The sequence below is a fragment of the Ictidomys tridecemlineatus genome, chromosome 16, assembly GCF_052094955.1.
Source record: "Ictidomys tridecemlineatus isolate mIctTri1 chromosome 16, mIctTri1.hap1, whole genome shotgun sequence".
NCBI classification, from domain to species: Eukaryota; Metazoa; Chordata; class Mammalia; order Rodentia; family Sciuridae; genus Ictidomys; species Ictidomys tridecemlineatus.
This window is the reverse complement of record NC_135492.1, coordinates 37,692,661-37,703,788: the sequence shown is the minus strand read 5'-3', so window position 1 is coordinate 37,703,788 and position 11,128 is coordinate 37,692,661. Positions and strand designations below refer to the sequence as shown.

The window sequence follows — 11,128 nt, the reverse complement described above, 5'->3', positions numbered from 1 at the left end:
TGGTGTGCTTGTGGCCTAAGTCCCTGATGCCTTTGCCTGGCCAGGACCCAGTGGCCACGGGGCTGGGCACTGGGGAGGCTGTCTGCCTAGAGCTGTCCCTGGGCTTGGGGACAAGCAGGGTCACTGCAGAGTGTCCCATGGAGGGTGTCAGACAGGCGAGGAGCAGGGGGCTGGGCTGCTGTAGTTGAGTGCCAGGCAGGGCCAGGCGGTCAGCAGAGGCCACTTCATGGTGGCCAGCGGGGGACACCCCGGGGTAGTGTGGCCTCCATTCTTTATATTTGTTTGGTCCCTGGGATGGAGCCCAGGGCACTCGCCCCCTGAGCCCGTCGCAGCCCTTTTTATTGTTCATTTAGAGACGGGGCCTCACTCTTGCTGAGGCTGGCCTCCAACTTGGGATCCTCCTGCCTCAGCCTCCCCAACTCCTTGTGTGACAGTTGTGTGTCCCCTGGCTCGGCTTTATTCTTAGAGCAGCAGGAAGTCCCCACGCTCCCCTGTGGCTGGGTGTGGGGCTCGGCCGGAGCGGCCCTGAGGGCAGGGGAGGGAGGGGGGCTGGACCTGGGTTGTGCCCAGATTGAAGCCACCTGGGGCTCCCCTGTGTGACACTGGCCCCGGCTGGCCCTGGCCCCTCCACCCGGGCACTTCCCTCCCCCCTTCCTCGCCGCGGGGTCCCCTTCCCAGCAGCCAATCAGCAGCTGTCATCGGGTTCCATTTTAGATTTTATCAATGTGTCCCCGTTGCCTGGCAACCGCGGTGGCCGGGCCTTTCTTCCCGTGTCTCAGGGAGCTGCCCCCACGGCACCATGTGGCTGCGCGGTAAGTGTCCCCTGGCGCAGGCCGGGCTGGGATTCCGCCGAATGTGACTCAGCTGCCAAAAGAGGCCGGGCTCTGTGTGTCTCCGCTGTTCTCCGGGACGTCGCTGTCCTCGGCCACCGGACAGGCAGGAGGTGGAAGCGTCCCGGCCCAGGTGCCTGCTGGGCCCTGGGACCTGGCTGGGGACACAGGCTCACGGACCCCCAGGTGCCCAGGATGAGGGGCCGGGGACCCCGCGGCTCCACCCAGCCAGAGCCTGTCCCCGAGTCCCCAGGGGGGCCCCAGAAGCACCCGCCACCAGGGACAGCGTGACCAGCCTGGCTTTGTGTGGCTCTTTGTATTGGAGGCGGGGACTGCGGGGCGGGCGGCCGTGAGCGGGCCCGGTGGCCAGTGCAGCGTCCACAGCCGCGGACACCAGGAGGGAGCATGGTCAAGTTCAAGGCCGTCTGCCTGGAGTACTGGCAGCTGCTCTGCCTGCAGCCCCTGCCCGGCTACCAGAGGTGAGTGGCCCGGGGACGGTGGCCCTGGGACAGGGGCCACCCCAGTCTGCCCGCCGCAGGACGCCCTCTGTCCCTTCCTGACGCTGGGGGTCTCTCTCGTGGCCGGGGCGACCCACAGGAGGGCAGCCGTGCAGGTGATGAGGTCCCCAGCCTGGCTCTGCGGTGGCCCTGTCCCTCCATCTCGGGGACCACCATGTCCCCAGCCCCAGGCCCGGGAAGGCCGACTGACTCGGGGTTAGCAGACCAGAGTTCCGTTTCCATCCCTTGCTGTGTGACCTCGGGCAGCTCGGCTTCCCTCTCTGAGCCTCATCTGTAGGGATTTGGACCCGATGACGTCTAGTGGGACTTGGGGATGTTCCCTGAAGTGTCAGGGTGCGGGGGGCCACCAGCCCTCGGGTGCGTGTGTGTGTGTCCACGTGCCACCGTGGCCAAGGAAAGCCCTCGCCTGGGCCAGTGGGGACAGCGCCCCCAGCCACCGCCATGTGGCCTCTGAGGGCACTGACCAGGGTGTGTGCGGAAGAGCGCCTGCCACCTCCCCTGGGGACCTTGCTTTCCGCATCCCCCCTCTGTGGGGCCCGCGGCCATTCACAGGTGGTGGCCCTGGGCAAGCGCGGGACTCTTCTTGTCCCTTCTCGGGGCTACCTCCAAGAGGAGACACCGAGGGTCCCCCAGGAGCCATAGAAAGAAGTCCCCGCTTTGGGGTGGCAGCCAGTGGGTGGCCTCGCTGCCTGTGACCAGTGCCAGCCACTCCCAGCGGGAGGGGCCGCGGATCTGCATCCGGGCCTCTGCTGCCCCAAGGGGCCTTTCCCAGTGGGCACGTGCCAAGGTCCTGGGGCGAGCAGGCCCCAGGGCTCCGCCCGACAGGCACAGTCAGGTCGAAGCCTGGACGGAGGGGTCAGCTGGGCGCAGGGGCGTCATGCGGGCATGACAGCTGCGCTGGCCGTGAGGGGGATGGAGGACCGTGCTGGGCCGAGGTGGGAAGAGGGGATGAGGGGAGGGGAGCCCAGGAAAGGAAGCAGGTGTCTTCAGAGGTGGCCAGATCCACAGGGCTGGGAGGGGCCACTGGCCAGGGTCGGGCTTCGTCCTGTGACCTGTGGGATGCCCACGAGGGTCTTAGTGGACCACAAGCTGAGTCGCATCCGGGAGTCCCATGATCCAAGAGTGAGGCCGGGCTCAGCCTCCAGGCAAACAGAGCAGCCTCCTCTCCCCACCCGTGGGCCGCACAAGTCAGGGGGGGGCACAGATGGGGCTCTGGGTGCCAGTGGCCGAGGGAGGCCGTCCGGGGAGGCCGGGGCACCTGGGTGGAGGGGTGGGGACTTCCGGCCGAGGGGCACCGCAGGCGGAAATGGTTCTAGAACGAGCGAAGTCCTGGAAGGAGACGGAGCCTGGCGTGGGTTACAGGTGGCCAAAGGTGAGGCAGGAGTGCCTGGGCCGTGCTTGGGGTTGAGGCCGAGAAGGAAGGCCGGCCCTGAGCCTCCGCTACACAGACAACCGTCCTGAGCCGCGCATGATGCACAGCTGTCACCCCAGCGGCTTGGAGGCTGAGGCAGGAGGATGGCAAGGTGGAGGCCAGCCTCAGCAATCAGCAGGACCCTCTGAATAACACATAAATAGGGCTGGGGACATGGCTCAGGGGGAAGCATCGGGTTCAGTCCCTGGTGCCAAAAAAGAACAAATGACTGTTCTGGACGCTGACCCTGGCAGCAGGGGACACAAGTGTCCCATTATCCAGGTGAAGAACTGAGGCCCAGGGAAGCAGCTCGCCCAGGTCCCACAGTCTAGCTCCGGTGCCACCGGGAGCCAGCAGTGGTGGCCCCAGAGCTCTGTCACGGAACACACTCAGACTGGGAGGGTCCCCTTCTCTCTGTGGTTGTCCCCAGTGTGGGGCGGAACGCAGGATCTTAGGAAGTCACTGTCCCTCTGAGCCTGTGTCACCTGGGGTGTGGGTGCTCAATGACTTCCTCGCGGGGCTCTGGGGACGAGCAGGCAGAGGCCACCCCAAGTCCCACACTTAGCAGGACCCTGGCAGGTGGCAGTCCCAGGGTCCTGACAGAAAGCACGTGGCCCTGGGTCACTGTCACATTCTGCTGCTTGGCCCAGACCTTCCAGCACCAAGGGGCGACTGCGGGCGTGGGGACTGTCCCCTCACAGGGCGCGTCCCCCTTGAAGCCTAGTCATCCCCGTTGGTGGCCTTCAGTGGATCCAGGACAGTCCTGGAGTGTCACCCCAGGGGTCTCTGGGCCGCTTCTGCCACCAGAGAGCAGCGCGAGCCTTCTCGCGCCCCTGCTTTCTGCCCCGCGGACCGGACAGAGGGCCCTTAGTCCCTTGTGTCCCCAGGAGTCTTCGCCCAGGTCCCCCAGCCCCGAGGGTCCCCCAGGGCGTTCTCTGAAGGAGACAGACAGGTGCGAGGAACATGTGGAGGCCAGCAATCAGCGGTTCCCAAGGGCCACACGTCCCCAGGAGCTGGGACCCGCCCTGGTTCCCTGTGTCTGGTGTCTGTCCTCCTGGGCCGCCCTTGTGACCTGGCTAGTGGGAAACATGGTGTCATGTTTTACGGACCCTTAGGCGCGATGTGGCACTCTGCGACCTTTAGAGACCCTCCACTGTGGCTGGTCCACGTGATGTCACATGGCCAGTGAACGCCCCTGCGGAGCCACACAACCTCGGTGTTTCCATGTGACCTCACACTCACCCTGCCCCACTTTAAGTCGCCATCTGCACACCAGGGAGAACGTTCGGCCTGCGGTGTTTGGGGACTGGCCCATTTCACGTAGCAGGACCGTCCCCAGCTCCGTCTATTTATCAGCAAATGCTGTGGTTTCATTCTTCGGGGCTGAGTAATATTCCACCGAGTGTGGGCCAGGTTTTCTGTATGTCTTCACCATGCGGTTTCACTTGCGCTCTGCCGCCCTCTCTCTGGGGAGTCCCAGGGTCCTCCCGTGGCCGTGGAGAAGGGACCTGGGAGTGCCAGGCCCTGGCAGAGCTAGTAAGATGGCCCGTGAGGCTGAGACTCTGCGTGGTGACCAGGGCAGATCCCTTCTCCGCTCTGACTCGCCAGATCTGGAGCCGAAGTGGGGTCAGGGTGACCCTGAGTGGGTGCCTGGGTGCCTGGGATACAGCTGGCACTCAATAAGTGCTGCTGTTCTGTGACCGAGGGCTTAAGGCGACCCCGGGTTCCACCAGGGACAGACACAGCAGGCCTCCCATTTCCTGGTCCCCAGGGCTGTGCTCTGGATGGGCCATCCCTGGGGGCACGGAGCAGGGAGCCTGTGTGGTGGACAGGGCGGGACACAAAGGCATGTCCTCCGGGGACCATGTCCTTCTATTTCAGGCACTTTGGCCCCGGATGGCCTGGGAGGGAGGTAGACCAGGGGGTCAGAGTGACCACGGTGTCAGGGACCTGGAGGACCAGTCTGCAGCCTGTCCTTCTAGCGGCTCTGGAGGCCGAGGCAGGAGGATCGCGGTTCAAAGCCGGCCTCCGCCACAGCGAGGCCCTGAGCAGCTCAGCGAGGCCCTGTCTCTAAATAGAAAATCAAGGGGCCTGGGGACAGGGCTCGGCGGTCAAGGGCCCCAGGTTCATGCCCGAGAGTCCAACCAGCCCAGCTCAGGGACAGGCACTGAAGTCAAGTCCTGGGGTGAGACTGGCCACCACCTGCAGCTCCTTACCCAGCCCCCCCGTGGGCACGCAAAGGCCACCCAAGGCCGACTGGGCCCCAGGCCAGGCCAGCCTCGTCACGTCCCCCCGCCGCAGCCCTCTCTGGGTCAGAGAGAGGAGCCAGTGTGGGAGCCAAGTCGGCCTTCAGGGGTCCTGAGGGCACCTGGACCCTCGGTCTCCTCCTCTGTAACACGGGACCCGAGGTCCTGCTCCAGGGCCGTGGAGTTGTTCTTGGTGTCCTCGGGGTCCACTGGCTGTCCCCAGGGTGCTCCTAGCCCTTGGCCACCCAAGCTAAGAAAGTGGACGGTGAGGACCCAGCGCGCCCCGTGGGCCTGGGAGCCTCCGTCTCTCCGTCTGGGAAGGGGACACAGGCGTGGCAGGGGACTGGGGACAGGGACCCACAGGCCTCTGGTTGCAGAGGCTTCGTTTCCAGCCTGACCTGCAAGTGGCCCCTCTCCCTGCCCAGGGCCACTCCTCGCTCCCACCAGCAGCTGCCCGCCCAGCCGGCGTCTGTCACCAGTGGGCACGGAGGGCTCAGGTGACCAGCACTGGCCGCCGGGTGCTGAGTGCAGGTCCCCAGAGCTGTGGGGCCTGGGAGGCAGGACGAGGGCTGCGCAGAGGGCAGTGGGGAGTCCCTCCCTGGGTGGGGACCAGGGACCAGGGGACAGGCCACGACCCACAGGGACAGGAAGGGGGGGGACCAGGCTCCGGCTGTCATGGACATCTCAGGGCCTGTGGGGACAGGGGACTCTCCCAGAGCAGAAGGCAGTGGGTGGGGCTATGGGTCATGGTCAGGTGAGGGGTGGACACATGGGGGACGGGGGCTGGGGATGGATGGGTGGACGGGTAGACAGACAGATGGACGGGTGGGCAGATGGATGGGTGGATGGATGGATGGGTGGACGGATGGATGGGGGGATGGATGGGGGGATGGATTGGGGGATGGATGGGGGAATGGATGGACAGATGGACGGATGGACAGATGGACGGATGGACAGATGGATGGGTGGATGGATGGATGGATGGGGGATGGACGGACAGATGGGCAGATGGATGGAAGGACAGTTGGGTGGATGGACAGATGGATAGGTGGACGGATGGATGAGTGGATGGACGGATGGATGGGGGGATGGATGGGGGGATGGATGGGGGATGGGGGATGGATGGACAGATGGGTGGATGGAAGGACAGTTGGGTGGATGGACAGATGGACGGATGGACAGATGAATGGGTGGATGGACGGATGGATGGGGGATGGACGGATGGATGGACAGACAGTGGGTGGATGGATGGACAGCTGGGTGGATGGACAGATAGAAGGACACTCGGGTGGAGGGCTGGAGGAGTGGACAGAAGGGACGGAAGGACGGCTGAGGAGGTGGATGGATACCTGGGGCCCTGTGGAGGGACCCTGTGTGGCTGCGGGTGGCGGATCCGGGCAGGGGCCATGCCCAGGGACAGGGGCATGTCGTACCGCCGCGTCCACCCCCAGGAGACACCGTGGGAACTTCTCTCAAGGACATCTCAGACAAGGCCCTGTGTGGACAGGCCACCAGGACCCTCACAGAAGGAGAGTGGAACGTGAGGGGACACTCTCTGGGCCCCCAGTGGCCCACGTGGCCTGGACAGTGGCCAGCGTCCGTCACCAGCGTGTTCAGGCTGAGGCCAGGCAGCTCCTGCCTCCTGCGGCCGTGGCTCTGGGGCCTGGTGAAGTCCCTCGGTGACGAGGAGGGGGGACCGGGGTCCCCAGCCCCCGAGGACGGGGCCCTTCTAGAACCTTCTCTGGCTCTTAGGGAAGCTCCCTCCCGGGCCCAGGGACAGAGCAGCCGCAGCTGCTGGTCCCCGCGTGGGACAGAGGCGGGGCCTGAGGATGCTCCCGTCCCGGGCAGGGGGCAGGGGGCAGGGGACCCGGGCCAGCAAGGCCTGACGGTGCTGGGGGCAGCTGGCCGCTGTGCTGTTTCCCGGGTCCTGGTCGGGTCAGCCGTGGGTGTGCGAGGCCACCTGCCCTCCTGGGACCTGCTGGGGGCTGTGGGAGGGAGGCGGGGCCGTGTGACCTGGGCCTCGCAGCCGTGAGTCACCGTCCCCAGGGGCTGAGCCTGGGAAGCCCCGCGTCCTGCCCTGAGCCGGGGCAGCTGTCTGGGTGGCGGCTGGCGCCACCAGACAGCTGCCCCGGCTCAGGGCCCGGACCCGCGGGCTTCCCCGGACTCCAGGCCCCTAGGGGAGGTGCACACGTGCTGTCCCTGGCTGTCCCTCAGGGCCACTGCTGGTTCCCCTCCACCCCTGTCACCTCGTGGGGGAACCCCAGTCCTGTCCCCACCTGTCCCCAGGGCTCCCCGAAGTCCTAGTGGCCGGCGAGGAAGCTGGGGTGGGAGAGGGACCTGCCACCACCAGAGTCACCGAGTGACACGGCTGGGACTGACTTCATCTCCTTAGCCCCAGGGGACCCTCACCTCAGGGCGGCTGGCCCCGGGGGTGGCCCTGATTCTCTGTCCCTCCCATCTCATGGCCCTGGAGCCGCGGTCAGAGCCACGGCCACCACCCGGCCCGGCCAGCTCCTGGGGCAGTCACGGGCGGGTGTTGGGTTCGGGCCTCTGGGGACAGGGGAGGATGTGGCCCGCCCCTGGCGGCTCCCTGCCGTCCCACACCGGCCGCTACCATCACGTCACCGTGGACGCCCCTCCGTCCCGCCCTCCTGGTGACTCACGGCTGCCTGGCCCCCGGCCACCCTGGGTCTTGGCAGGAGGCGGCCGCGAGGCTGAGCAGAAGCCACGGGTCTGGTGTGAGGGACGCGCAGCCGGGAGGGACGGGAGCAGCCGGACGGGACCAGGCACAGAGGCCAGCCTGGGGACAGCACCGCCGCTGGGTGGACCTGTCGTGGCCCGTGAGAGCCAGGACCCTCCCGGCTCTGGGGCTTTGTCTCTTCTTGCGACCATGAAGAAGGAAGTCACCTGACTCAAGAAGGGAGCCAGCCCCTGGCCCCGAGGGCAGCCGGGCTTGGGGGACAGGGGCTGCCACCCCCGGGCCACCGACGTCCCCGCCAAGCTAGGCATGAAGGGTGGTGGCAGCGCCGTGTGGAACCTCATGTGGAAGTTCTGCATCTCCGTGAGGACCCTCAGGTACCAGGGGACGTGTGTTGGAGGTGGCCCTGCCATCCTGGGTGGTGTGGCTGCTGGAGTTCAGGAGGGAGCCGAGGTGGAGTGCAGGCGAGGCTGCATCCAGCACCTTGAGGAAGCTGGGGGCGTCTAGCAGGCATGGAGGGAGGAGCGGGGAGCAGGGGTCAGGAGTGTGCTGGCCTTGGGCTGAGGCCCAGCGTGGCCTCCAGGGCAGGCGCAGGGTGTGCAAGACCCGTCACACGTCATCAGGGCTGAGCTGTGTGACTCCGGCCCTGCCTCCTGACCTCTCTGAGTTTCTTGGGCCTCATTGAAGTGGGGCTCACACTCCTTCTTTGAGCACAGAGTGTAATGGTCCCTTGCGACCGTGGACACTGTCACCACGGCTGAGAACTGAGTCGCTGTGCCCCTCGCCTGGAGGTGCTCTTAGGACCCGGGTGGCACCTGCCAGCTCCGGGGAGTGTCAGATGTGATCGCCGATGGTCACCCTACCCTCTCCCCTGGGGCTGCCAGGGAGCAGGCAGGGGACCAGGAGGGCGGCCAGCGCTCCTCGGGGCCCTGGGGGACAGCTGGGCTTGCTGTGGCCTGCAGCTGCAAGAGGAGGGAGCCAGGGGACAGGAAGCCACGGGACCGAGGCCTCTGCTGCAAGGGCGTCACCTGCCACCGTGATTTGCATGCAGGCTTGGACGGTGCTACCGTTTGGAAAGTGTCAGATGGTGACACCACCCAGGGCACCTGCTGACTTAGAGGACTGTTCCTCGGGGTGAGGGACTGAGATGTCCTCCGCATCTGGTCTGTAAGCTAGAGGCCTCCTCCCTTCCCTTCTTCTCCCTTTCTCCTTCCTTCCTTTTGAACGTATCTGTGACAGCTGACAGGAAACGCCTGCAGCAAGATGATCAATGAGACAACAGGCCGGCCCCTGCCGCAGTGGTGGCCCACGCCTGGGACCCCAGTGGCTTGGGAGGCTGGGGCAGGAGGATCGCAAGGTGGAGGCCAGCCTCTGCAATTTAGCAAATGCCCTGAGCAGCTCAGCAAGACTCTGTCTCTAAATAAAGTAATAACAAGGGCTGGGGACGGGGTGCAGGGGTGAAGCACCTCTGGGTTCAGTCCCTGATACTAATACTAATAATAATAATAATAATAATAATAATAATATTTGGGACCAGGAAAAGCACCTTCAGAATAGGACACCGTGACCCACGGTGTAATAATAACGATGATGGTGACAATAATAACAATAATGACGGTGATGATGATGATGATAAGTGCACATGGGCAGGGTCCGGAGGTCTTTCTGTTGAGGCAAAAATGGCTGAGTTTCCTGGTAGCCAAAGGGAAAAGGGAAATGCAGCCGCACAACCCACTGTCCCTCACTAAGAACCAGAGTCACAGGGGCCACTGTTGTCTCTGCTGTTCGCTGAGGGTGTCGGGGGCTTGGGACGGGGTGCAGGGCAGACACGAGGACTGGGGTGCCCTTCAGGACGGGTGCCGACTGGCTGCGGGGATGGAGAGAGGCCATGGGTCAGTGGCTGCCTGGCCCCAGGAGGGACCTCCTTGCGCGGGGACTCAGGGCCGGGCCAGGCAGGGGCCAGACGCTCCTTTCCCAGGGACGCGGCTGGATCTTCCTGCATCTCCATCTCCTGAGGTTTGTTTGGGGTTGGTGGCTGGAAACCCCCGGGCAGTGGCCAGAGAGGAGCCTGTCCCTTCTGAGTCCCTGACTGGCCCGGGTGGCCTTGGGGAGGGGACGGCAGCCCAGTATCCTCCGCGCCTCGGTCTCCTCATCTGTTCAATGGGGACGACTCGCCTGACCTGGTGGGGCTTGGAGCTGAGCTGCCCGGGGCCTCAGGACGCATCCCCCGGGTGTCCCCCACCGTGGGTGTCCCCTGCCACAGCCATCCCTGTCCCTGTCCCACTTCCGGGCGCCTCCCCACCTGGAGCTGCCATCCTCCCCCAGGCCCGTAAAGGCCAGGGCGCGGGGCGGGGGTCCCCAGCTCCAGGAGACGTGCCTGCCCGCGCCCTGCCCCTCTGGGGTCCCCACCCAGGACCAGGGCCACTCCCAGCCAGACAGACGGCGGGAGCCGCCTGGAGCCGCGGGGCCAGGGAGACCTGAATCAGCAGATCCAGCCCCGGGCAGGCGGCCGCGCGGCTGTGGGGGACACTTTGGAGGCCGCCCCGGGCGCATAGTTTCCCACTTGCGTCTTAGGTCCCTGTGAGCGGCTCCTGCTCATTGGAGAGCGAGGTGTGCGGAGCCTGGCCTCCCGGCCTCCCGGCCTCCCCTGCAGGGGCTGGGCTCTGGAACCTTGGCTCAGGCCTCTGAGAGGGACCTCACGGCTCAGAGCCACCTCCTGGCTCAGGGCCACCCCTGCACGGAGCCGCCCGGGAGCCCGGCCCAGCAGCCAGCAACGGTAGGTGGCAGCAGTGTGACCTCGGGCCAGTGGCTCAACCTCTCTGGGCCGCTTCCTGGCCTGGCTGGGGCGACCCTGCCCCCACCCCTCCTCCACCCCAGTCTCCACAGGGGGTGGGGACAGGGCAGAGTAAATCAGGGGACTGGGGACAGGGCCAGCCTGCGTCTGAAAGCGAGTTCAGCCCTTTTACTGCCCAAGTGACATTTAGGACTAACTGACCCGGTGCCTGTCCGCCTGCCCCGGGGGTCACCCTGTGCGCCTTGGCTGTCCACTGTGGTGGTGGCCTCTCTGAGCCTCGGTATCTTCTTCTGTGAACCTGTGGGTGGGGACGTGCACTCTCAGAGCAGAAGCCACCTGGGCCAGCCCCCTCCACCTGTCCCCCAGAGTCCCCAGCCAGCAGGGAGCCACCTCGCCTGATGTGATTTTGCAAAAGAAAAATTGTTTTGTGGCCTGACAGCGAAGGGGTCTTGGGTCTCCTGGGGACGGGTCCCCGCGTCCCCACCCACTGCGACTCCCAGGGCTGGGCTGAGCAGAGGGTGCCCGTCCTTGGCCAGCAAGGTCCCGTCCCCTCCCCCACGGTGGCCACAGCTGGGCAGGAGGGACGGGAGCAGGTGGCCACCAGCTCTGAGAGTCCTGGGCCATCAGCCAC

General features: G+C 65.8%; 1 protein-coding gene across 2 annotated transcripts in view; it reads left to right on the top strand.

Annotated features, from left to right (window-relative positions):
* The first annotated feature begins 921 nt into the window (after positions 1 to 921).
* Iqsec1 (IQ motif and Sec7 domain ArfGEF 1) overlaps positions 922 to 11,128 on the top strand; it is a 74,635-nt gene continuing 64,428 nt past the window's right edge. Inside the window, exon 1 of one of the 2 annotated variants that reach the window (XM_078033374.1) lies at positions 922 to 1,309. In XM_078033374.1, the coding sequence (XP_077889500.1) occupies positions 1,236 to 1,309 (74 nt within the window). In that variant the 5' untranslated portion in view covers positions 922 to 1,235. Of the gene's footprint in view, positions 1,310 to 7,744; positions 8,081 to 11,128 lie in introns of those variants that run through there. The other variant, XM_078033375.1, reaches the window with a different exon arrangement.